We start from the raw sequence: 25,911 nt of genomic DNA, 5'->3' as shown, positions 1-25,911 counted from the left end.
CCGCCTGGACGACGCCAGAGACAGACCTGCCCCGCCGGGCCCGCACGTGCCGGCTGAAGCCCGCTCGCGCCCAGGCCTGCGCCGCACACTGGCCCACTTTCGGAGCCCCCACCCTGACCGGCGTGGTCCCACATCTGCACCCGCGCTTTGGCGCTGGTCCACGCCCTGGCCCCCACCAGCATCCGCACATGCCACAGCTACGCCTGAACCTACAGCCCTGCCTAAATTGGCGTCTTGACCCACACCAACGGCTTGGCTCACACTCACATCGTGAACGATGCGCGGCTCCCGACCCACTGCGTCCGGATCCATTCTTCCCTGACCCCCTCTGCCCTGACCCTTTCCTCTCGACACACTCCAGACTGACCCACTTCCGCCGTGACCCTCGCTACCCCTGACTCCCTCCGTCCCCGGCATTCGCGGGAGGACCTGAGCCTGCCCTGCGCGGGGTCGGAGCGCGAGTTGTGGGGGCGCACCGTCCGACCCATCGGGGCTACGATGCCCCGCGCGGCGTAACGACCGTCGCGCTTGCAACTCCGCCGTCGGCCGATGGCGGCGCCACCGTCGACGGCAACCGGCGGCGAGCTCAGTGCGGGCTGCGGGCGGCGCGGTGGCGGGTGGGATTCCTGCGGCGGTGGACGGGGACGCGGCTACGGCTTCAGCACGGCCATGATTCTGCCGGAGCGCGGCGAGGACGACTCGAGCGGCGTGAGCTCGGCGTCGAGCGCGTGCGCGAGCGACACCGGCCGGCGCGCGCTGCCGGACGGCCATGCCACGCCGCCCAGTCCGAGCCCGGAACAGGCCGGCTTCAGCGTGTTCGGCGACAAGCTCGACCTCTTCATGGAGATCCTGCAGACGCGCGAGCGCATCCAGCAGGTGAGTGCGCTGCGGACCGTCGCCAGCCGGCCGCGGTCGCCTCCGCTTTTTGCCGGCGACACGGGGGCGACACGGCGGCGCGCGACCGTAAGAACTGGCTGGCCGGTTAAGCAGGCGGGTTTTTGTGTGCGGAGCCGGCGCCGACGCGGTGGGTGTCGCCCGGTGCCGGTGCGGTGAACGGGCCGGGTCCGCCCCTGTGCGGGGGGCGCGGTACCCGGTCTGTCAGCGGTGCCCGGTGTCGGGTGTCGCCCCGGCCGGTCACCGGACGCCACCGGCGATTTGCACCCCATGTCGGCTCTAATTGTGGCCCGCCGTGCATTTTGTAAAGGTCGGAGGGCTGTACATGGGTGAAAGTTCGGCCGAGTTACGACCTGTGAGGCACGTGCTCAGTACCGTAGAATGGCTAGATCAGGTGTCTGGATATGGGGCACCTTCCGGTAGAGTCCGTTTGATTTACTGTCTGTAGATTTGTTGCAACTTAATTCCCTGAATCGCAGCTATGAACAACACATCCCCTTGCGAACACCGTATTCCGTTTCTTCCGCCGTGTTTAAATAAGCGATAAGCTATGAAGCGTCTCACGAACCCCAAACCAGGTGCACATTCGCGCCAAGTTCTAAGGCACGGTGCGCCCCAATCCAGCACAAACGAGCCAGCCTAGCGAGCGGGTCTTGATCGGCATCGCTAACAAGAGGCTGGCGGTATTCGGCACACCAGCGATGCGAAGTGAACTGGCCGATCCGCGTCACGCGCCCCAATCGGGCCCGAGTCCGAGGTCTTTGTGTGTTCAGACGAGCCGGCCAATCCACATTCCAACTGCAGTGTCTCTACAATGAGCCTGTCCCGCTCCTGTGAACACGTTTCCGGCTCTTTGAGTCCGTGGTGGCTGGCCTGGCGTCGGGCCTCGGCGTCCAGGATGGCACTGACGTGGTCAGGCAGATGGGGCGGCGAGAGCCGGCAGCCGGTTCGGGGTTGTCGCCGTAAGCTGTGGGAGCTGCCGGCGGCTCGATCTGACGCTTGACGGACCCGAGCTGCTGTAGCCCCGATCCGACATATGACAGACTCGAGCTGCTGTTGGCCCGGTCTGACGCTTGACGGACCCGAGCTGCCGTAGCCCCGATCTGACATATGGCAGACTCGAGCCGCTGTTGGCCCGATTTGACATATGACAGACTCGAACTGCTGTTGCCCCGATCTGACATATGACAGACTCGAGCTGCTGTTGGCCCTGATTTGACATATGACAGACTCGAGCTGCTATTGGCCCGGTCTGACGCTTGACGGACCCGAGCTGCTGTAGCCCCGATCTGACATATGACAGACCCGAGCTGCTGTTGGTCCGACGTGACGCATGACAGACCCGAGCTGCTGTTGGTCCGATCTGACGCATGACAGATCCGAGCTGCTGTTGCCCCGATCTGACGTATCCGCGCTGCTGTTGGCCGTGCCGGAGTCGACACGGGGTGTCCTACACAATTAATCCCATGAGTGAGTCGGCACTAAGGCAACACCGCAAGCATATGTCTCACAACGACATCATGCTCCCGACTGAACATTCGACGCCGACATTAGACTGAGTATCAGACATTTTAAATCTGCAGCGCCTGTTGAGACTTCACATTAGGCTGGCCTTTTAAGCAAAGCGTCCAAACTAGCCACTCAATCAAAAAATACGTCTCGTTCATATCAGCGTTGTGCTGTTCAACACTCTTGGAACCGATGGAGATTACATCGCTTTTGAATGGTATTATGAAGGGGATCGGTCCGATGAGTGACGCAGCTGCGGCGGGGCACGAGACCGTTAATTGGTCGGCACGCTCTGTAGCCTGTCTTAGAACGAGTGGGGGATCTCTTGGTCGACGGGCGTCATGTTAATCTCATGAGTCTTAACTTTAAACTCGTTTAGCACAGTCCCGTGCTTCATGGACACAGACTAGATTTGGTGATGGCTGATAGTCCCGTGTTAACACGCTGATCGGCGCTGTAGCTAGGCTGGTACAGCTCCGTATCATAGTCACCTCTGACGTGCTGAGCCGCGACTTAACTTAGCGAGAACAGTCCCAGCTTAGCGAACTCAGCCCTGACCCAGTGGGCGTGGCTCTGACTTGGCAGGCATGGTTATGACCAAGCTCTGCCCTGCTTGATGGGTGCTGACGTGACTTGGCGGGCACATCCAGGGCCTGGTGACCACCGCGATGACTTGGTTACCACGGCTCTGGGTTGGTGAGCATATTTTTGGTCGGTGAGCACAGCCCTGACTTGGCGAGCACAGCTCTCACCCCTGACCACAGCTCGGACATTGTCATCACCACTCTATCTCCGTGAACTTATGCCTGACTTACGAACGCCACCTCGACGTTGTGAGCACATCCCTGGCTTTTCAGGAGCTTAACTGCATGTGAGTTACTAAGTGAGCTATACCCACCAGCCCTGACTCTGTAAGCACAGCACTGACTTGCCGAGCGGAGGAGGTGTTGGCCGCCGTTCCGTGCCTGCGAGGAAGCACGTGCCGCCGGCAGGCCGACACGCATTCCTCCCGGCGTCGCTGCAGCGCGCCACTCCAGCTATGCTAATGAGGCTGGGCATTGTTCAGCGGCTGGCCACGGGCTAACGGCGGCCGATGGCGAGCCCACGCCGACTGACAGGCAACACAGCGGAGCGGGAGCACAGGGAGAGCACAGGGAGAGCACAAGAGCACGGGAGGAGGCCAGTGGAGGGAGCACAGAGCGGGACGAGTGCAGGGAGGAGCAGAGGGGAAGAAGCAGAGATGAAGAAGCTCAGGCTAGAGAGCAATAGACAGGAAGCAGACGGGAGAAGCATAGAGCAGAGAGCACAGGACATGGAGCGCGGGACATGGAGCGCAGGACATGAAGCACAGGACAGGACTGGACAGCTCAGAGCGGGGCGTAATGAAAGCATGACACAACCTCACTCACGCTAAGGCGAGATCCGTTTGACAGCAGACCAGACTGTCTGGACTTGACGAGCCGTCAAGGCTGTCGGAAGAGGCGCAGCCGTTGGAACCCACACAAAGCGGGACCCCGTCCGACAGGACAACTGTCTGACAGGACAGGACAACTGTCCGACAGGACAGGACAACCGCCCCGACCGTCACAGCAGGACCGGCCGGGTAACGCTGTCAGCACTGGTCTTATCTGCAGCACTGCTGACTGGCCAGTCAAGTCTGGCAACACTGCTGACCGGTCGGTCACGTCTGGCAACACTGCTGATTGGCTGATCACGTCTGGTAGCACTGCTGGCCGGCCAGTCACGGCTGGCAGCACTGTGACCGGTCGGTCACGTCTGGCAGCGTTACTGACCGGCTAGTCACGTCTGGCAGCACTGCTGACTGGCTGGTCACGTCTGGCAACGCTGCTGACTGGCTGGTCGCGTCTGGCAGCGCTGCTAACCGGCCGGTCACGTCTGGCAGCACTGCTGACCGGCCGGTGAAGACTGGCAGCACTGCTGACAGGCCGGTTGCATCTGGTAGCACTGTTGACCGGCTGGTCACGTCTGGCAGCGCTGACGACTGCCCTGTCGCAGTCGATCTGGCAGACATGTAGGCGCGCTCCGCTGCTCACACGGGCTGAATCCCGATCGTCTGCCCATCAGGCCGCCGCTGCGGGCCGGCCTGGTCAACCTTGTCGGTGACTCTCCCTCCCCTCCGCCCCCTCCCCCTCCGCCTCCCACCCTCGCCGCCCTGCACGCCGGCTCGTCACGGGAGGCTGAGCGGCGGGGAGCGGCGGCCCACGTGTGAAGCAGACGCCTCCCCTCCCTCTTCCGTCGAAGCCGGCGGGCCGGCGCCGAACCTGGAGACCTGAGACTGAGCGGCATACGTAGCTTACCGGAAGCTCACACGCCCTATCTGTCGACGGGCGATGTAAAGCATTGTTTAAAAACTGGCGCCAACCCCGATGCAGGGGTGCTGGCATGGAGCTGGCGGCTCTCGGCTGTCATCGGCGCTGGTGGCGGCGCGCAACGTGCTCAGAGAATGCCAGCAGTTCGCGGTACCAGCCAAGTGCCGTCATCGTACCGCGTACTGCTCGAGTACCCCTCCGGTACTGACTCGGCACCGGTCGCCAGCACCCAGGGTGCAAGAACCTTGAACCTGACCGCCACGTGTGAGACCTCGCTGTCAGCCGTTGTGAATTAACCGATTTGGTCAGTGGCAGGGATAAGGTGCACATAAAAGCCTGGACAGACTGAGAGGTCCCGCTGTCTATGAAGATGTATTGCTGTGTATCCCTATGACCGCCAATTAGTGATTTAATTACCCGTGTTAGTGCCGTAGCCTTCATCATTTCCGATCATTTGGTAATCATAGTTATTTCATTACCTGTGTTAGTGCCGTAACCTATGTCATTAATGTTCATCTATTAATCCCGTGTTTTGTTCTGGAGAAGGAGGAACAATCCATACAGACGGACCCGGTAATCGAAGTAAAACCAGTGGTTAAAACGATTGCTGGTGGTAGTAAGGGCCAGCCCAAGTTGGTGGCAGTTCGATTCGGCCACCTGGTATGGGAACCCTCCACACCAACCACAGCTGGTAATGGACGAGTGAATGGCCGGTCCTAGGTCCGTTCCGGCCGAATCTCACCGTCGGGCCCGCCTCCGTGGCAAACCCGTGCTAATGACATCAGGTCGTGACCCGGGCTGAGCACGCCGGTATGAGAGTGTTCTTGTGTGAATGTTTTACAGGACCCGACCGGACCAAGTCTCCGCTGATAATCTACGAGCGCTGTCATGACCTGATTTGCTTTGAAGATCTGCTGATGCTGCACCGGCCTGAACAGATCTTTGTTGATGATCTGTCAGTCGCTAAATTCATCTGTTTGCATAGTCTTTGGACGCGAGTCTTGCCTGTTTTTGTTGGGCATTGGCCTTGACCCAACTTGGCCATGCCGTGGGCCTGAAGGCACCGGCGTAGCCCAACCCGGCAGATTCGTAACGCCGCGGTGGCCGGTGTGCAGTGGCGCGTCGCCCTTCTCCGTGGCGCCGCACCACATTATGAGTCACCGCACCGGATTCGCCCGCTGCAAACCGCGCCACCGCCGCCGCCACCGGTGCCGCCGCCGCGCTGGTCCGATGGATTACACGCGGTCCGAGCTGAGCCAGACTAAACTGCTCGGGTTCGGGGCACGGCGGCGCGGGACTCGGCGGCCGTGTCGAGGCGAGCTCCCCCCCCCCCCTCCCCCACCCCCCGCCCGCCGAGGCGGGGCGGTGCCCCCGCTGACCCGCGTTGGCGGGGTCACACGTGCCGGCCGTGCACAGGCCGACCTAGTGGCCGGGTTGTGGCCGGCTTTCGCGCTGCTGTGAGTTCATCCGATAACGGGCGTCGTCAAACGGGTCCCCGACGTCGCGTGTCGTTAGCGCCTGTAGTGTGCTGTCGCTGTGGAACGCGCGCTGTTCTAGCGCGCCAGTAGTTAGGCCTGCGGAGTGGGGCACGCAACAGAAAAAGAAACGCGGTGAAGTCCCCGAAAACTACAAATCACGGCCATGATGGTGGTCCCTGGTCATCATCGAGTGATCTTCAATCCCAGAAGTGCACTACTCCTCAGTTGAGCCTCAGATCTTTGGTGCATACATATGTGATCTTTAATAAGATCTTTGCTACATGGATCTTTGGTCTTTGATCAGATATTTGGTTTTTAATCAGAGATTTGGTCTTTAATCAGATATTTGGTCTTTGATCTGATGTTTGGGCTTTAATCAGAAATTTAGTGTTTAATTAGATCTTTGGTCTTTATGAGATATTTGGTCTTCTATGAGATATTTGGTCTGTAATGCGATCTTTGGTGCACAGGTCATATCTCCTTTAGTGCACAGGTCTTTGGTGCACCTGTTCACAGAACTGCGCCTTGAGAACGCCGCTTGCGCCGGACCGGGCCCGATGCGCCACCTGATTCACGGACCGCCTGTCGCCTGCAGCGTCCTGCTTCGTCGCGCAGCACCATTCTCACCCTCCCGTGGGCCGGAACAGCGACGGCAGCTGCACTCCGCTGACGGGCCTAATGGTCCTGTGTTTCTGAGCGCACGCAGGGCGCCAGCTGGGCCTCCGAATGATCGAACTCTGGCACCGTGCTCTCGCTAACTGCATCAGTGACCTGCTGGTTTTTGCACATCCTCAGTCATTTTTGGCATTTGGCAGACTTGGCTTCCCGTTCTGAACGGTTCGTACCCGTTTAATTCTCCTATCTGATTGTGCCTTTCAGGTATGTGTTCATTCATTTCGATTCCGGGTGTTAGTGCTGACCTCAAACCCTCCACACCTGTTCTATTTCATGTTGCCGGATGCCTCGTAACACGACGTGGTTTTGTGCGCACGTACATCCTTCACAAATACCTCCCGCTGCCTGTTCCGATTCTTTGTGCGCTCTGATTCAGATGCCTGGCTGTCGCGTTACATCCCCACCCGTCCCAACGCAAACAACTCCGCGCGCGTCGTATTTGGCTTCCTCTGCTCGGTCTCTGATCCAGTGATCCTCAATTGGACTCTGACGCCTGCCCAAGCCAAGGCTGTCTGTCCCGGTAGACGATTACGAACGACATAATCGGCGAGCGATGTAATGTGGATCTCATGGCGATGGTTTTGACGCCCTAGGCTCTGTGCCGCTGGGTAATCCGGCATCCTATAATTTGTGTGCGCGTGGGGTGGCTCGTGTCCAGTTCCTCACAAGCAGACATCCACCTGTTCCCTCAGCGCTCCCCCACGGCCTCATCCCCGCCCGGTCCCCGGCCGCGCCGCCCCGCCCCGCCACGGAAGCGGGGGGCGCCCGAGCGCACGGAAGCGGGACAATTGTGGGCAGCCAGCCGGGCGGAAGGTCAGATCAGCTCGACTTTCCAGCGTCGCCCGACCCAAACCGGTTCTCGGCACCCTGATACTCGAGGAACGTGACCTGCCGGCCCACAAAGGCGGCTGCAAAGGTGTCCGCAGGTGGAGGGGTGTTTGTTGCTCATTGTCGCTCCGGTCAGTATGCCAGACGGGGCTGGGCGGCGGCGCCGGCGCAGGGGTGCGCAACGCAGCGTCACTCCAGCAGGTCTGCGCAACCGCGCCTCGTTATCGCGATAAGTTTCAAGCCACGGGACCGCTAGTCTGCGCGGACCTCGTTGCTTCAGCGCCAGGGATCACATGCTTGTTAGCCCATGTCAATATGGCCGTGGTATTGACAACACGCACGCTGATAGCGCCAGTCGAGCGGCGCGCTGGACCGCTGACTGGACCACTGGTCCCGCTGACAGATGACGTCATTGCCATCGGCTCGTAGATAGATGAGGCCACCGGTCGGCTGGGGCGACCCGTGTTCAGATTTAGGGTCAGGCTGTCCGTACAGCGTCCTTGCGTGGCGGGACCGTGGATTGAGGCCACGAAGCGGCGAATACCAGCATGCTGAGGAAGGGAAAGGCATGTCGTACACGACTGGCGGCTCGACACAGCCCATTCAGCGTGCTGCAAAAATAGGCGGCCCTGTTCGCCTGCAGCGCTTCAATGTCCCACACGAGGTGAGAAGTCGTAATCATCCGAATGTTTCACCTCAAGCAAGTTGATACGTGAAATAATGGAATCGTTTATGCGTGGAGCCGCGTGGAAATTGTTAGTTTTCCCTTAGGCCTTAGGCGTTCGTATATAATAGGTCACCAAAAGGAGACGTCTAACAAAACTGTCTTAGGAAAAAATGCAAGCTGCTATCGGTTTGGTGATGCTGAACATAAGCACATTTTGTGGAATTTAATAGTTTCCTCTGTATCGTCAATGTGGATCATGATCACTCGCTGTGTGTAGCGGTGACATATGTATTTTATAGCGTAGGTAAATGCAAAAATATCATCACTCGAACTAATTTACCACAAGCCATGCAACTAACAGTCCTTTGTCTTTTGAGATCACGCGGTGATTTGAACGAAGGGACTAAATATGTAAGAATCGACGATCCAGCCCTGGAGAGATGGAAAGAAATGAGGGGGGGGGGGCGTCGACTGCGTGATCATTCCGCTAAAAGTTTGGCAGCCGGCAGGGTATAAGGAAAAAGGAACGAGAGAGAAAGAGAGAGAGGGAGAGAGAGAGAGAGAGGAAGAGAAAGGGAGAGAGAGAGAGAGAGGAGAGAGAGGGTGGGAGGGAAAGAGAGGGGTAGAGAGAGAGAGAGGGGTAGAGAGAGAGGGGGGAGGGAGAGAGAGGGGATGTAGAGAGGAGAAAGAGGCGCGCCATATCTAGGACTAAAGACCCTATACGGCCGACCACGCGCGCTCGTGGCCTGTCACACGTCGTTACAGGCCGTTTTTGTACGTCGGCCTGCCATTGAGCGCCGCCCCTAATATATGGCGCCGCTCTGGGGTGCCGTCCCCCCCCCCCCCCCCAGACACCTCCCCGTTGCAGCCGCGGCACGTCACCTCCTGTATCCACATCAGGACCTCGGGAAGGGGGAGGGGAAGCGGATCACGGTGTCACGGCGGCGTGCTCAGACGGATGATGAAACGGATGGCGTGTTCGCGGGCCGTGTGGGTAGTCATCGCAAGCCGCGGATCTTACCGACCAACGGTGGTGTTGCTGACCCTGGGAATTCACGGGTGAAATGCTGACCGTCCATGGATTGTAGGCGAACATAACTTGTCGGTTTTGATCTTCGGTATGGTGAACACCGCCAGCCGTCATCATCGGCTCGCTGTTCATGCGTCCGCCGGTTCACCGGTTCATCGGCTCACGTGTTCATCGGCTCACCGGTTCACCGGCTCACCGGTTCACTGGTGCACTGGCTCATGGGTTCATCGGCTCACCGGTTCACCGGCTCTCTGGTTCACCGGTTCACCGGTTTGCTCAAGTTCAACGCGAGCAAGCATGCACAACTCGTCAGCTGTATCATTCCCGCGGTTGCTCCACACACCTCTTTTGCGGAGTCACAGCCGCAACGACTCATGACTGTGACTCTGGCAACCGCGACACGAACCGCAGGCCGGTCGGTGCACCGAGTCCCGGCCCTCATCCGGTTCGCCCCGGTCACCGGAAGCGCCCGCAGTCGTCTGCGCCGGGGTTGTATCAGGTGCGCCGCGCGGCGCCGCTCCACACCTGCCACCGGGAACCCCGCCGCCCGGCCCGCTGCGCCCGGCTGCGTGCTCCCAGGGCGCGGCGAGGCGAGCGGAAAGGCGAGGGTGCCGGCCGGTGCCGAGGTGCGCGAGCGTGCCGGGGACGTGAGGTGGCTTTCGCGACCTCACACGCTGCGGTGGCGGTTCTTCGGTGCGTTGGGCTGGTTTCTGTTGCCGTCAGTGAGATTTGGTCCGTCTGGCAGCCGCCTTCCCAGTCTGTGACTGCTAGGGCGACCTCGTCTGCGGGCCTCGCGAAGGTTGGGACAATGCTCCGGCGAGGTGGCGGCGGCGGCGGCGGCGGCGGCAGTGCACTGTTTGTTTATACACGGCCCGGCCGTCAGTAGGGTGGGGGAGGGGGAGGCGGCTGGCCGCTCCCCAAAGTGACACTGCCGCGACGATAATCAAGCAATGGCGACAGGGTGTGAGCCAGAGCAGCGGCAGCAGGCGCCAGACCAGAAGTGGGCCAGCGCATGGTCCGTGGCGAGAAGGGGTGCGATGGAGGCGTCGGCATAACGCCTCCTCTCATTTGCGACGCTTTAACAACTGGTGATTAATTAGCAGGCTCACTGAGAGACTGATATATTGTTGGGATGAAAGATGGTAGACTTGTGGCGATGGGTGATAGGTTCTCAAGCTACGCTCAGCCATGACAAGCAGCCGTCTGTTGGCTAAGATGAGTTTGTCGTGCTCTTCCTCATTGGCTTCACCTGACGCCGCGGGATTCAGAGTTTTACTTGTTGATAGATGATGGAAATATCACCGGGCGTATGGTTCGTTTCTGCTTATGAAGTGCTCTAGTCATCTGGATCACGCGGGTCGTTGATAATCCGCGCGGGATCATATTTGGATTCGTCTTGGCCAGCTTCTTGCTCGTCTGACCGATTCTGGACCGTTGGCGTTTGGCGCGCTATGCATATCTCCATTCAAACGACGCGCCACGGATCTCCAGTGGCATGTGACGACCGGCGGCGACCTGCCTTGATCAGTGGTCTGATCAGCCGCTTACTCAGCGATGGCCTTCCCTGGTCTCTTGTGACCCCTCTTGGTCGGCGGTGACCTGTTTCGGTCAGCGGTACCAGTGACCTGTAATCGTCAGTGGTTACCCTTGACCTGTAACCGCTAGCGGTGAACACCCCTCCGCCATCGCCCCCCGCCCGTCGCGGGGCGCCCCCCCACCGTACCCACCCCCACCCCCCCCCCCGGCCGCCACGCCGGCCGGCGCCAGTCGGGCGGTTCCGTCACCGCATTGCATTGGCCGGGGACGCCGTCTGCTTCGGCCGGGGACGTCGGCCCCGGCCCCGGCCCCGGCGGCCGGACCGTCTGCAACATCTCAGCGGGCGCTGGGGCCGCGCCGCCGCCTCCGCTGCCGCCGCGGTCCTGGACCTTGTTGGCCTGGCTGAGTCACCGGTGACGTATTCCGACCATCGGTCACCGGCGGTGACCTGTCCACGTCGGTGGTCACCGGTGGTGACCTGTCTCGATCAGCGGTCACCGGCGGTGACCTGTCTCGGCCAGCGGTCACCGGTGGTGACCTGTCCCGGTCGGTGGTCACCGGCGGCGGCTGCCAACACCGCCGCTCGTGTTTCCGTGAGTCGCTCGCTCGTGATCCGTAAGAGCGCTGAATCGGGTAATGACATTCAAGGAGCGGAGCGTATGCGGAGGTTGTCTAGATCGGTTTCAGATGCACGTAAGGATGGGCGCACACGGGGAAGCGTGATACAATGCGGCTTCGTGGTTATCTGAGCGTACAGTGTAAATAATAGCGCGGCTGGGCGGCGCAGGCGGCATGCCTGAGCTCACATGGCTTCATGGAACGCAACAACATAAACCGGAACTGTGAATAGCGGAAAGGCGAATAACGGAAACCGTGACTTTACCCCGGTCGTTCCGGACAGGATTAGATCCAGAGTCAGAAGCAGAAGTGCGCTCTCAGCAAACGGGTGCACTTAAATGCATCCTGCGTAGTTCGCGCTTAAGAAGTGAGTGGAAAGGTTGTGAACATCCAAGCTCAAAGTTAAATGGGCATCAAGTAATTAGCCGGTCGTTGGGGTACTGCACCATGTGCTACACGGGCGGGCTTGCGTTTTTTTTTTTGTCACAGCACCAGCCTGTTTCTGATCGAGCTTAGACCGTGCGTGCTTTCGATGTTAAGGTCATATTTGCTGTCAGCCCTCGTATTAGGGGCAGGGCGCATATGAGAACGTCTGTAGATCAGTGCTAAATATGCACATTCGTCACGCGCCGCCAGTATGACTTGTTTCCGTTTCCACAAGCCTGTGTCGCCCGAAAGAACAATGACCTCAGTGTCGTGACCTTTGCTCGCTCTTTGTGGCCGGCATTCCAGCGAATATGCAGATGACATCCGATATAAATTTGCACGCTCGAATTTAAACCCGCGCAAGGCGTCGCGCGATGCATTGCAAACAGCTCGCCAGCGTTATGACAACTGGCTCAAATTGACAACCTGCAGAAAACTAGCCCCCCCGCGCCGATCCAATTGTGGCGCGGCGTGCGGCGTTGTGCGGCGATCTCGCCGCGGCTGCGGCCGTGTGTCACCTCACATCTGGCGGTCGGGACCCGGGAGGTCCCGCCGCCTCGGTCCCGCCGCTTGGCCCCGCCGCCGTCGCCGCCACCGCGGGCCCGGCGCGGGCTGGCAGCGGGCGTCGATGCGCGCCCGGGCCGTACAAAATTAGCGCCCTGTACGTGACCGCGGAATTCGTGCACCTCGGCAGCCGCCGCACCCGGCGCGGGCGCCCGCGAGAGGCGGCTGCCGGCGGCGGCGTGGCACCGCGTCTGTCAGCATTCGTGTTTCCCCAGTCCGTTTCTTTGAAGCCGCCGGCGCCTGGTCGGCTTTTGCACGAGACTCGTTGGATGCGATGCAGCGCTCGTCTGAGTGCAGCTGACGGATGGATGACGTCACGTTGGGCCCGGTGCGAGCACGACCGAATGCACGCACGAGCTTCACACGTGCCAACTGGAGTAACGCGCTGTGACGCTGTTGACCTTAGCGGTGACGTCAGGGGCGTATGCAGGTTTTTGCATTGGGCGGGGTGCAACGCCTATCCCCTCACCAAAAACTGATTTTAGCGCCCCGCAGGCGGGTGAAGCGGGATGTTTAACGACATCCGATGTTTCCAGTCTGCTGGTGGGTAGATTGAAAACACCACATGTACCTTGATTTGTAACTGTCGACGTCAGTTCAGACGCGTATAATGCATGTGCAAGTTTGATAAGAAGTGGGGGCCCGTGCCCCGTTCGCATCTCCCCGCTTGAACACGTTACTGGGTGACGTGCACCGATGGTGACAGTCTCCCAGCCAAGCCTAACTAGCGTGCGTGACCCATCGCTGCACGCGCAGACGCCATTTGCTCTGAATACTCTCACCGCCGCATCAACCGATGGGTGTTTGCTGACGTTATCGACGCGATACGTTCTCACCATGATAAATTCGGTCTTGTCTTATCCCGGCTGTATATACTCCGCGTGAGTGGGAGCCGGGCCACGAGAGCTTCAGCCAGCACTCTGGCCATTTCGTCTGTCACCGTTGGCTACCCATCATTTCGGTTGTCAAGGGCAGCCTAGAATAAACACCCTGGAATGACTGGCTATGCGCTTTTTTCCAAGGCATCCTGGACGATTTGCGCTTCCGAGACCGTGGTTGCGCTTACGCCAACGCGGAACCAGTTGACGACATTACGACAAAACAGACCCTGGCCGTCCAAGTGACGTGTTCTTGGATACCCACAACAGCGGCTGTGATGCTGCTCGAAGAGTAACGCGATCGCAGCAAACAAACGGGTTTGGTGCGAGGTCGCTTGCTGGCTGGTGCAAAAGCAAGAATGATAGTCAATAGCATACATCACATTTCCGTTTCCGTACATGTCCTCCACCCCCGGCATGGTTTTTACATCATATCCTGTCGTAACTTATTGTATCCTACGATGACTCACCCTGACGTAGTTAGGTCACATATGGTGGAAGTTAACGTGTGGCTTGATTGCTTCTGTTTGAGGAGAGGTCACTTCGGTTATAGGGCAGTTTCGGTTATCCATAGCTATTTCGAACTTCGGAGTATAAATATCAAGATTATTTTTAACCCCTCAAAGCTGCGGACTTTGTATCAATAAATGAAAAAAAATAACATCATCATCTATGGCGACGAGTGCTGCGCCCAACATGCCTGTTTATAGGTGCCTAGATGAGCTGGCCTCGTGGCCGTCCGCCTACACAGGAATGCGACAGTGACCTAATGTTTACGGCTCGGTCGGAACCGTGGCGGACATCGCGGGGTCGGGTACACAGATTGTCGGTGTCAGGATCCGGTGGCAGGCACTTGCGACGGTCGTGCTGAGGCCCCGAACGGGGCATCGCTACCAAACTGGCAGACGCTGTGCGGTGCACGCAGTGTGCCATTGCCAGGGCGCTGTGTGGAAGATTCACTTGACTCTTCGTTCGGTGACGGCCACCTGAAAAGCACCGAGGGTAATATTTTTTTCTTAGATCGGTGGTAAGCCAGGTTGGCAGGACATGGCTGCCGGCAGAGGGCGTTTTCGTGAGTTACGGTCTTTTTCTTCTGTCCGGTTTCATCCCCGCGTTCTAGTACCAATTTATCACTATCGACGCGCGCGTCTCTTATGTGCCGTATGCGGCCAGCGTATTGCAGGCCCGCGCACCTTACATGCTCGTCCCGAACAGCATCTGAACAGTGCTTCTTCATCGGCCCTCACGGTCCTCATCCCGCTGCAGGACCTGCAGACCGATGTCGAGGGCTGCAGAACGGCGGACATTCCCCCCGGCTCGGAGGATGCCCATCCGCCGAAGGAGGTCGTCCAGCTGTCGAGCCAGCTGGAGCAGGGTCAGCACCACTGGGACCAGCCTCAGGAGCGGACCAGCAGCTTCAGGTCAGTGGCTCACCGGCCGCCGGCGGGTATGATGCCGCGTCGGCCGGGACTGCTGGTGCCGTGTGGGTACGGGCGTACCCAGACGGCATTCGGGGTCACGCTGTCAGTGTGGCCTTCATAGGGTACCAAAACACGCGGTTTGACAAATGACATGATTTGGTGGTCAGTGACGCCCTGGACCGTAAACATGAACTATCACCGCATCACGCCAACTATCACCGCATCACGCCAACTATCACCGCATCACGCCAACTATCACCGCATCACGCCAACTGCTCATCGAAACGCCGGTTGGTGGTATGCTTCGCCTCTGCTGTACTGCCGCTGAAGGACACCGCTGAAAGAAAGATACACCATGGTGTCGCTGAAATATGCCGTTGAAAGAAAGATACGCCGTGGTGCGGCCGAAAGACACTGCAGAAAAAAGATGCCTCCTTGTGCCTCCGAAAGATATTGCCAAATGGCAGCTTAAGCAAACCAGCGATGTTTCCTCCAGTCATTCTGACTTTGATCGCCGAAAGTTAATCGTGGGGCCGGTTGCACTCAATGGTGGATATAAAAATGAACCCTCATGTGCCTGAGGGTAGAGCAGGACCGATAATCCATAATGTGAAATAGCCACGTAACAAAAATAGAACGGAGTCTGGCATTTTGTTCGGCATTTGTTAGAGGTTCGCTCACTGTGCCGGGCATACAGCATCAGCATGGGACGCTGCTTGGGGACCGACGGCCGGTCTTTACCACACGAATATTGCCATCAATGCACGGTCATTGCCGGTGTAAGAAACTGCACAAAAACGTCAAGAGGCCTCCTTGATTATATAGGTAGAGACCGAAACGGATTGCTTGTGTTATTATGCTGCGTCGAAAGCTACACAGAGCGCGTGAGCATACAATCTCAAATGAGCCAGAACTGATGTAACCGGTACACACCAGAACGGCCTTGACTCATTCACAACATCAACGTTAGTTAATACGAAGTGATCTGACCCTGACAGAGCATGTAGCGTTTCCCTCGTCAAAGACGGATGTTCAAATAACACGTAGGTTTGTACTTTTGATGTAGATTAGGGTTGTCAACTGAGACAACGTGCTGAGACCGCAAGAATATTTCCGATTTCAAGATAACACATTGAGGTCACATTGGACGGGCGGTGACCCTTGTTCGCAGGCGTCATGACCCATCTGACATGATCTCATCACCTCATGCCGGTGACCAAAGGCGCGATGGGGCGAAAATGAGAAGGGAGGGGGCAAAAATAACCCGCCACCCGAAGCACCTCCAAACCATAGCCATCAACCCAACTTCACCGCAGATCCACCATCTCAGGTCATCTGAAAACGACCCGTCGGTGCCGGCCTGGGATCAGAGCCACCTCCATCCCCCCTCGGCCGCCGCCCCGCTGACAGTGTCCCCCGGCTGGCTCGCGATCCCGGCGCGCACCTCCACACTGGTGTCGCTCGACCGTGAAGGTCACGGCGCCGGCTACTGGTACCGACGCTGCCCTGCTTTGACTAGCGCCGCCAGCGCCGGCGTCCGGCCAGCCTGTGGAACGGGCAGCGGGGTTCAGACCCAGCTACCGGGGTGATGCAGCGGTGGGGCGTGAGCTGAGCATCAGAGGGATACAACGCTGTGGATAATTGCATTGGCGGTGGAGCACAAGTGACGACCACTGGGGCACGAAGGCTACCGCCAATAGCACACAAATCCGTTTTCAGTGGGGCACTAAATCAATTACCGGTGCAACATTAGTTCTGAATGAGTCTTTGGCCGCATTCCGGTACAGCGAGGAACACAAAAACGACCAAAAACCGGCTGCAGAAACACACCCGACTAACAAGCGCACCTAAGCATATGTAGAGTGGAGCGTAACACAATGATCACCGAAACGAGCGTTGTCAATCAGCAAAACGGAACACCGAACCTACCCGCCCCGAACCCGACCATCATCGCCCTAGGCACCTGCCGAGCGCCGGTCCGTGACCGACACATATCAGCTGTCATCGGCGGTCGTCGTGTGGTCTGGCGACCCCAGTAATGAGGTGTGTTAAACCAGCGCCCAATTAGGGCTGGCCAGGTTTTTGCCTGGACCGGCTGCTGATCTGTGTCATTTATCGCTCGTACGTGTCATCCATGGAAATAAGGTGATCTGAGTTTACTGAAATTAGACCTAGCAATCAGTCAAATGTTTGACAGACATTCTGGTGTTTGAAATGGGATCCGGGTGTCTTTTGATATCCCAGTCGACGCGACCGCCGGGCAGAGAAGTGGTAACGTTTACTGCAGAAAGGGAACACCCTTATTTTCCGTGCATTACGAACCCGTTGACCTCTCTTACACGCTGTCTCTCAAGCTGGGCAGCCCGTGACCCACCCCAGCCCCACATCACGCTCTCGCTCCCATCAACACTCCACGCAGCTCGACCACTGCCAGTTCTCGCAGTGCTCGGCCAGCGGCCGGCCCCACCCCGCTGTCGGCCGGCCGTGCACGCCGCCGTCGCCGCCGGCCCCGTTGACCGGGCCGGCCGTGTACGGGTTGGGATAACGACGCACCATGAGTGGCGGGCGGCGGCCGGCGGCGGCGCCCGCGGCGTTCTGCCGGCCGGCCGGCCGACCGCCGCGCGTAATAACCATCAAGGCCGCTGCGGCCGACGCCTCGGGCCGCGTGCAACGCGCCGGGAGCGGCCCCAGTTAGCCGACGAGGGCCGCGAGTCGGCGGCGGCCCGAGATGGGCGCCGGGCACCGGCGGCAGTCAGATGTAACGAAGTCGTTAGCCTAGGAACGGTAGTCCTGGCGCGCCGGCGGTCAGAGAGCAGCTCGGCGGAGAGCGTCGGACAGGGATGAGCCCTGTGATGTGGCACTGGTCGGAGATTAAGCGCTGTGAAGTGGCCGTAGGTCGTGATAAGGCCTGGGCCATGACGGGAGTCAGAGACAGCGTGGTCAAATTTGTCCAGTTGGGCGCCACGGAGACCAATATTAATTCATGGTGTCAGACCTCTGTCTCCTCAGCGGTATACGCCTCCATCGTGCCGTGCCTCCCTTACTGTTAATACGTTGCCCTCTGGCCCCGAATTTTCACATCCTGACTTGCCCGTTCAATTTGCCTTGCCCGAATCGCACAGATGCCGGGTTGACCGCCATCTGACCCGATGCAGGTTGGTCGTTGCCCAGCGAACGGAGAAGCAACAGCCAGTGGCCCCATCGCGTGTGTGCAAAAGCATGAAAAAGATCGGTCTCCCTGGCTTTCAAATGGCTGAACTTTTCCATGCTAGTCAGAGGTGAATATAGGACAGCAACGGTCAGAAATGGCAACGGGAGGCTGTTGTGGTCAGAAATGACACCTGAAAACGGAATCGGTGGAAAAATAGCACTGGATAACGACATGGGCCGGGGATGTGCGCGCACTGGAAGACGGTGGTGTTCCGAGATGAGCGTTGGGTGTGGGAGATAATCACGGGCGGCGCAGAATGTGTTTTCATAAATCTAGCAGTAGCAACTCCAAGGTCGGGCGAAATTGGCAAGGTTAAAACAATTGGCATTATAAGATTCCCGCTCCGGCAGTGCTGCTACAGCTTTAGCCTACGTATATTTTATGTGTTCAGAAAAACGGCTGCTGTCAGGAGCGACCAGATAGAAACAAATGCGTCCAACCATTGTGTGGATGTCATTGGCTTCTGTTCGCTGTCGATTATTGCCGTGGACACACATGCTGCCGTTTGCTTGCATCGATGGAGCTGGCTCGTAGTTGGATGAGATCGCGGGGGGCACAGCAAGAATCAGAGATGAGCGCAGAGAAACCCGGAGTCAAGCGCAGAGAAACTCCGAGACAGAGACGAGCGCAGAAAAACTCGGCGACGAGCGCAGAGAAACTAAGAGAGGAGAGCAGCGAAACTCAGAGACGAGCGCAGAGAAACTCGGACACGAGCGCAGAGAAATCCGGAGACGAGTGCAGAGAAACTCGGAGATGAGCGCAGAGAAACTTAGAGACGAGCGCAGAGAAACCCAGAGACGAGCGCAGATAAATTCAGAGACGAGCGCAGAGACTCACAGACGAGCGCAGCGAAACTCGGAGATGAACGCAGGGAAACTTAGAGACGAGCACAGAGAAACGTTGGTGACGGGCGATCGCAGGATTTGACCAATGGTAAGAAATGGAATGAAAATGACAGTAATTATAGCTCAGCTGGAATGACAAATGAAGCCAAATGAGGAGCGAGAAACGACGGTACTATTTAGAGCGCACAGGAAATGACAACGGTTGCGGACAGATGTATGATGTATGCATGGGCTCCCAACCGTTTCAGCTACGGCTGGAGCTGACGCATAGTCATCCCAGACAGGCCATGCTGTCCCCCGCGGCAGGTCTTCCAGACAAGTCATGCTGTCCCCCGCAGCAGGTCTTGCAGACAAGTCATGTGTCCCCCGCAGCAGGTCTTGCAGACAAGTCATGTGTCCCCCGCGGCAGGTCTTCCAGACAAGCTATGCCGTCCCCCACAACAGATCTCGTTGCTCACCGTGTCATGTTCTGAACACCGCAAGCGCCTGGAGTGTGTTTACATAGGTTAATGCAGCTCACAAGGCTATGAGTGCAGTACCGACGTTCATTATGAGTCCCTTGTTTTTAAGGGAAAGCCCGTCTCATGTAACTGCTGTTTTCATGAGCACTTAGCCCTGCCCCGCGGGTTGGCGCGGTGGAGAAATTAAAGTTTACACCCTCTAGCCAGACGTGTTCAATGAGCCATGCCCTTCTGAACGTGGGGGATATCACGTGTAATAACACTCAGCTCATGGTAGACCAGGATGCACCCCAACACATCCTGGAAATGTATGTTTCATAGATCCCTGCGCTCTTCGTTTGCGGCCAGTATTTATGACCAAGCTTGGGACGTCTGCGAGGTCAGAATTGTTTATCCTGCAACCTTCGCCCGTGTATAAGACGCCGTCATGTGTCTGGCAAGTGTGCTGACGAGTTTTAAACGCCGATGTTTTTCATGCATTCCTTTTTATGATTTAACGACATAAACAGAGCCGCTGTTTCCGCAGCGCCCTCTGGCTGTCTCGTGGTTAAGCTTGGCTATGGTAGAGCCTGATTGCACTGTAAGGGTTTGTTCGCGCCGCTAGCTACTTCTGGCTTGGGTTTAGGTTTTACCAGGAAAATTACAAAGTTATTCATTTTATAATCTCGCCGTGCTATGTTAAAGGGAGTCAAGAAATATATCGCTATTGGCCCAGATCCTTATTTTTCGGCAGTTAAGCGTAGTTTGTCAGCGGAAGTGAGATGTCCTTTACACGTATGCTTGTAAGTCATCAGACGTGATTTCGAAGTGCTTGGGCTCTTCGCCTGGCTTTTTGATGATTGAGGCTACAGAACTATAGTTCCTACATTCAACAGCATGCATATATATATATATATATATATATATATATATATATATTGTGCATTTGCATGTGGAAACAAAACCGGCATGCAGTGCCTCGGACGTCCGATAACTGATCGCGAGCATCGTTTACCGAGTCGTGTTGTCTGTCCGACATGGTTTCACTGCCCGCTAGTTTTGTTTTTTACAAAAGTAATCCCAAAATTAGATGCCCCGCATCTTTCCCCTATTTTATACGAGCTTTCGAAAACCAACCCTTCAAAATATTTGGTGGGAGCTTTGGAGTTCCAAGCCATCTTTTCTTAACGCCGCTTATTTCCCCGAAGCTAAAGTTCAGAGCCGTAAGAGGCTTGTACGTGTGGTTGGCATGTCCTACCCACTTTGGGGGTCCCAGATCCGCCCGCCATCCTGGGCTTCAGCTTCCTCCAACGTTGGGAAGAAAGTGTACTATATCTGAAACGAAATTGGATTTTTGGCGAATTTTGGGGGCAAGTTTCATTACCGTTTGCTGCTTAGTCCCCTGCCCCACCGCTCAACGTATGGTGTGAATTTCCATGATTTTTTTTAAAGCTGCCCAGTATTTCGAAGTCGGGCGGACTGTCCGAATAAATGTCCCCAAATACCATCATATGAGTGACGGCTCCAATAACATCTGCTAAATGCACGTGCATAACCGGCTACAGTGACACTGCCTCCAGGTCAGCCCTCTTCTCATCTCTTCCGAATCGATGGACTGGTTACGCGGACTTGTCGCCTCACCCCATCCCCTTGTGACCTTTCACCCGCCACATGGCACCCGGCAGCCGTATTTACCTCGCCACCCGCGACAGTTGACGTCAACAGCACCCCTCCGGCGGGGAGGGGTCACCGAGAGGGGGGAGGGGTCGCCCGGGCCCGCGCAGATGCCGGCGACCAATGACGGGGATCAGCGATGAGCTCGGTCAGTCACGTGATCGCGGCGCGGCGGCGTGCCGGCCGGTGACGTGACCGGGGCGTGGCGGTCAATTCTGCTTCGTTGTCTGGAGCGGTGTCTGCGGCGACAGTCACGCACTGGCGACAGAGAACGTGAGCAGGGACTCTTCCAGCGAAGTAAGCACGTCCTAAACAGTGGGTGGGTCAGACTCTTCATGGAGGTCATCATTTACCAGGCATGACCGCTGGGTTGATGCAACACTTTTACGTGAGGAGATGGGCCATGGTCTACTTGGCGTCATGTCCGCGATGCGAACAGGGCACCTTGCTGGCTCAAAGCCAATAATGCACTTGCTGGATTGATGGAGCGATCACAAACAGACGTTGATCGACAGCTTAAAATTGGCTTCGGGGGAGGGGGTGGGGAGAGAACGTGCATAGCTGCGTTATGATCCAGCACCGAGTGGGGGCTTTATTTTTACCTATTCAGGGTTGTGGTTGCTTGTTGCATACGACAACCTTTCACGAACTCCATGGAGTTCCTCAAGTGTCACGCATAACGCGACAGAACGAATAGGCGACGAATTGATGAAGCGCGTGCCACGGCATAATGGGGACCAACGACCAGCAGCTGCGATCAGCCGAACCAGGCGTGCATGTGAATGATCGCAAGACAGCACAACAGAGCATATGTTGTGCTATTTGTCGATATGTCATGCTCTGTAGAACGTCAGCTCGCACCAGAGCGAAGCACGCCATGGCGCAATGTCAGTCAATGCGCGCCATTCTCACAGTGCCGTCCATCAAGACCCACACGCACCAACGTGGGTGCGCGATCAAGAGCCAGCCCATGGGCCATCGAGATCATGGTTTATTCCAAACGAGGAAAAACTTGGACTGCACTGTTTTTAATTGATTTAAATGCAGTTGATGCCGACCTTTTAAACTTGCCATTACACAACTGACTTCGGGCCCCTTCTTAAGGTCTGATGCTGGTTTCTTTACGCGTGGTCACAGACATGTTTGCCCGAACTTGCAAACAATTGTCTTTCGCAATCAGCCACTGTCTGCGGCATGAAAACGTCTCGATGTCTGGGTGAACATCTGGGCTGTCCAGACACCAGTCATCAGAGGTCGTGTAACTTACAGGGTGGCCGGTTCTCGTTCTCGATATACCACACCACGGATGCAGTTTATTTCCATTTTGGTTTTGGTCTTTCCCTTTTCATCGTCGCTGCAGTTTTCTCGCCAGGGATAACTTCCACTTCTCCGGCATCAGCGGCATACTTATTCGCACAAACGATGCACTGAACACGTAAAAACAACACTACACGAACGGAAAGGAAGGTACACCCAGCTATTCCGCACTTGGGTGTGCCCCTGCCACCATGCTATTACCACGTCGTCCGGCAAAAACTAGCATTTGTTTCCTGGACCAGCACGCGTCTGATTTGCGTTTCAATGGCCATTGTGTCACCTAGCCGTCATCAGCTTTGATGCCAGCGTCGCCCGTGTCTGCGACACGCCTAACTTGGGTCACGCCCCTCGTACAGAGCGTGGCGTCTAGTCACTGGGCCGTGACATGGCGGAGGACAGGGCCCGAAAGACGACTGATGTTATTCACTGAAAAGGTCGCCTGTTTTGGTAGGCGACGCCGCGGAAAAAAACACGCTTTTCTCGCTTTCACAAAGAGCTGTAAGCGGTGACCAAAAAACTAGGGTAGCGGCTATCGGGTGATAGGTTCAAGGTGCATACAAAAAACATGTATTGTTTGGCGCATGCAGCCATCGGGGTCATGCGCAAAGACCATTGTTACCAGTCGAGCGATATGGATCCCGCAGAAAACATTTAATTAATCTCAGCAGAAATAGAGTGATCAGAACTCAACAGATACAACAAATCAAATCAAATCAAACTATTTTTGTCAGCCCTCACGTCTAGACAGACGAATAGCCTGAAAGCCCGCACCAATAGCGGACACAAACGGGACCTGATGGGACGCGTCATTCGTATTCATCCGCCGCCTTCCTTTTAAGACGGCTCACTGCGGCGCTCCCAGGTGACTCTTGTCATCGATTTCCCCCGCTCCTGTTGGTGTTCCTGCCGCCGGCCTCCCGTGGGATGCCGCTCGACTCAACTGGGGCAACACCTCGAACCACTCGTCCGCCGCGTCAGGGTCCCGGAAAAAATACAGTGAACTCTGTGGGTTCCGCCGCCCCGGCAGCCAGCCTCGCAAAATCAACTGGCGGTGTCCCCCCAATGCCCTGAGTTAACGATGGACAAACACGCCCCAGTTTTGTGCTCACGGTTGTGTCATCGTTTCGTTTCCGAGGGTCACAGCTGACGCCAAGCAAAGACAATAATTAATGGCGGTTAGAATGCGCTGCGAGCGTGGATGCTGCAAGCGGAAAGCGAGGAGAGCTCCAAAGGCACTTGAAGTGAGGAATAGATGCGTTTGGATTCAAGAGTAACGCTCTCGAGAGTAGCGCGGTAAGAGGAACGGGAGTAACGCAGCGCGACCTCTGGCGCGCATCGTTCTTCATTTTCCTGGCTAACCCAACATTTCACTTCCAAATAGGAATTCATGTTTCTGATCCGTTGTCCCATTAATTCTGGTGCAGACATAAGGCTTTTAAGATTATACAACAACATTCTGGGCAAATTTAATTGTCATCTGAGAAGGCGTCTCCGATGCAGCACCGTTGGCGATACGTTTGCGTCTGGTTTCATCCCTGCCTTGTTTATGCGCGCTGAAAAGTTTCAGCCCTGGATCTTAGACACTTTGCGCTTTATGAACATTTTCCAAGGTGCTTCGTTATTTGCCAAAAATTGCACTGCAGTGGCCAACTATGGTCATGTATTGTCTTACAACACTTGACGTTTAAATGTTATCGTGTCGTTCCCACCACGTCATGTTGACAATTCCGTCATCTGAGTTCGATACGGAAACTCTCAGTCTACTTCCATGAAGAGAATGTGTTACGGCACAGTGCGTTATTATGACCATGGCTAGGACAGAGACATGTCATCCATGAGCGCCTGCCTGCTTGATTGCGCTTGGATCCGTGCCGGGGCGGGGAAGCATTAGCGCCATCTGCACACTTGTTCTCATCAGCAGCGACATCGCGCGGACGTGCCCGCAACTAACGGGACGCCGTGCCAGTGGGCTGGAAGCACGCAGGATGAGAGTTGTGAGTTATGGCACGTGTTTGCGCACATGTTGGGTGTGTGCCATCGTTGATCGATTACTGAGGATGATTTTTGAAACCAGGTCAGCTTGACATTCACGCGGCCAGGCCACAGTGACGTCACAGCCGTACGGTCACACGGTTAGGTCATAATGCTTGAACTGGAGAGCCACGCGTTTACCACGGAGACCAGTAGGCTCTGATGATCTACCAGAGATAACTACGATAACAGATAACTATGATAACAGACAAGATATGACTGGCACGGCGAAAATATCATGCGATTTGTGTCCTCCGTCACGTTTAGACGTGTTTCCTCTTACTTTGTCCAGTGCGGACATGAGTGGAGAGTGGAGATCGCAGGTACGGCCTCAGGCGTGGCGACGGTCACACTAACGTTGATGAACATTGGCCTAAGATCGCGATTCCGACTTGCGAGACGTGCATTTCCGCACCTTTGCCACATCCACGTTCATAGGATTCCCCTCTCGTGTGTGTAGTCCACACGATCTACCCATTCAGGAGGATCCCCAATCCTTCAGATATGTAACCACCTGTGTCCGCCGCAGTGGCCGCTGAGGTCCACCTCAGCTGACCCGGCGCCGGTGCCGTCCGCAGGTCGCAGGCGGAGCTGGGCCGCGAGGGGCGCGGCGGGCTGCTGCTCTCCCTGCAGGAGCTGCTGGAGTGGGTCATCAGGAAGGAGACGGAGCTCAATCAGCTGGAGCCGCTCCGCGCGGACGCAGCGGCGCTCCAGCAGCAGCAGGTCGGTAGCCGGGGCAGCGGCCAGTGGCCTCAGCCGGGGCCTGACCACTGCTGCGGCGAGACACCGACAGTTGCTCCGCTGCAGCCGGGGCAGCGGCCAGTGGCACCAGCCGGGGTCTGACCACTGCTGCGGCGGGACACCGACAGTTGCCCCGCTGCAGCCGGGGCAGCGGCCAGTGGCACCAGCCGGGGTCTGACCACTGCTGCGGCGGGACACCGACAGTTGCCCCGCTGCAGCCGGGGGCAGCGGCCAGTGGCACCAGCCGGGGCCTGACCACTGCTGCGGCGAGACACCGACAGTTGCTCCGCTGCAGCCCGGGCAGCGGCCAACGCCGTCGCGCCACGACAGACGACGCGGCTCGGAATATTCGGCCGCTCTGTCAGCTGATTGTGTGCGGAATGTCTCGCCGCTGCGCCAGCTGATTTTACGCAGTGTTTAGCCGTTTGCGGCGAGTTCGTGTCTGTTCGGTCGTTGGGTTCGATTTAGCTGCTTTTGTAAACGAACAAGGGACTGGAGTTTGTTTGTGGTTCAAACGGGACGTCGAAATGGTTGAGTCAAGGTGCATCTTAAGAATGTTGTTCTTCGGTTACACTTTTGCCTGCTAGCATGCTGCAACTGTGAATCAGCGAACATAAATCAATAAATTCAGATGATGGGGTCATGCGATGCCATTTGGATATAGCAGAAATATCAGTACCACGACACATACAATCGACGCAAATTATCATCCAAGCTATCCACTTTCTGAATGCCGATAGAAATTGTTTGGGATGCGGGTGTAATTTCGCAAAATAGACTGTTTTGGGAGGACCGAGC

General features: G+C 57.0%; 1 protein-coding gene across 1 annotated transcript in view; it reads left to right on the top strand.

Moving 5' to 3' along the window:
• Positions 1 to 643: 643 nt before the first annotated feature.
• Positions 644 to 25,911, top strand: part of LOC119095006 (dystrophin) — a 48,245-nt gene continuing 22,977 nt past the window's right edge. The window contains exons 1-3 of the mRNA XM_037217914.1: positions 644 to 876; positions 14,700 to 14,854; positions 24,951 to 25,095. Coding sequence (XP_037073809.1) covers positions 670 to 876; positions 14,700 to 14,854; positions 24,951 to 25,095 — 507 coding nt within the window. The 5' untranslated portion in view covers positions 644 to 669. The remainder of the gene's footprint in view (positions 877 to 14,699; positions 14,855 to 24,950; positions 25,096 to 25,911) is intronic.

This window comes from Pollicipes pollicipes, unplaced genomic scaffold (genome assembly GCF_011947565.3).
Source record: "Pollicipes pollicipes isolate AB1234 unplaced genomic scaffold, Ppol_2.1 Scaffold_4219;HRSCAF=4965_pilon_pilon_pilon, whole genome shotgun sequence".
NCBI classification, from domain to species: domain Eukaryota; kingdom Metazoa; phylum Arthropoda; class Thecostraca; order Pollicipedomorpha; family Pollicipedidae; genus Pollicipes; species Pollicipes pollicipes.
This window is presented reverse-complemented; position numbering and strand designations above follow the sequence as displayed.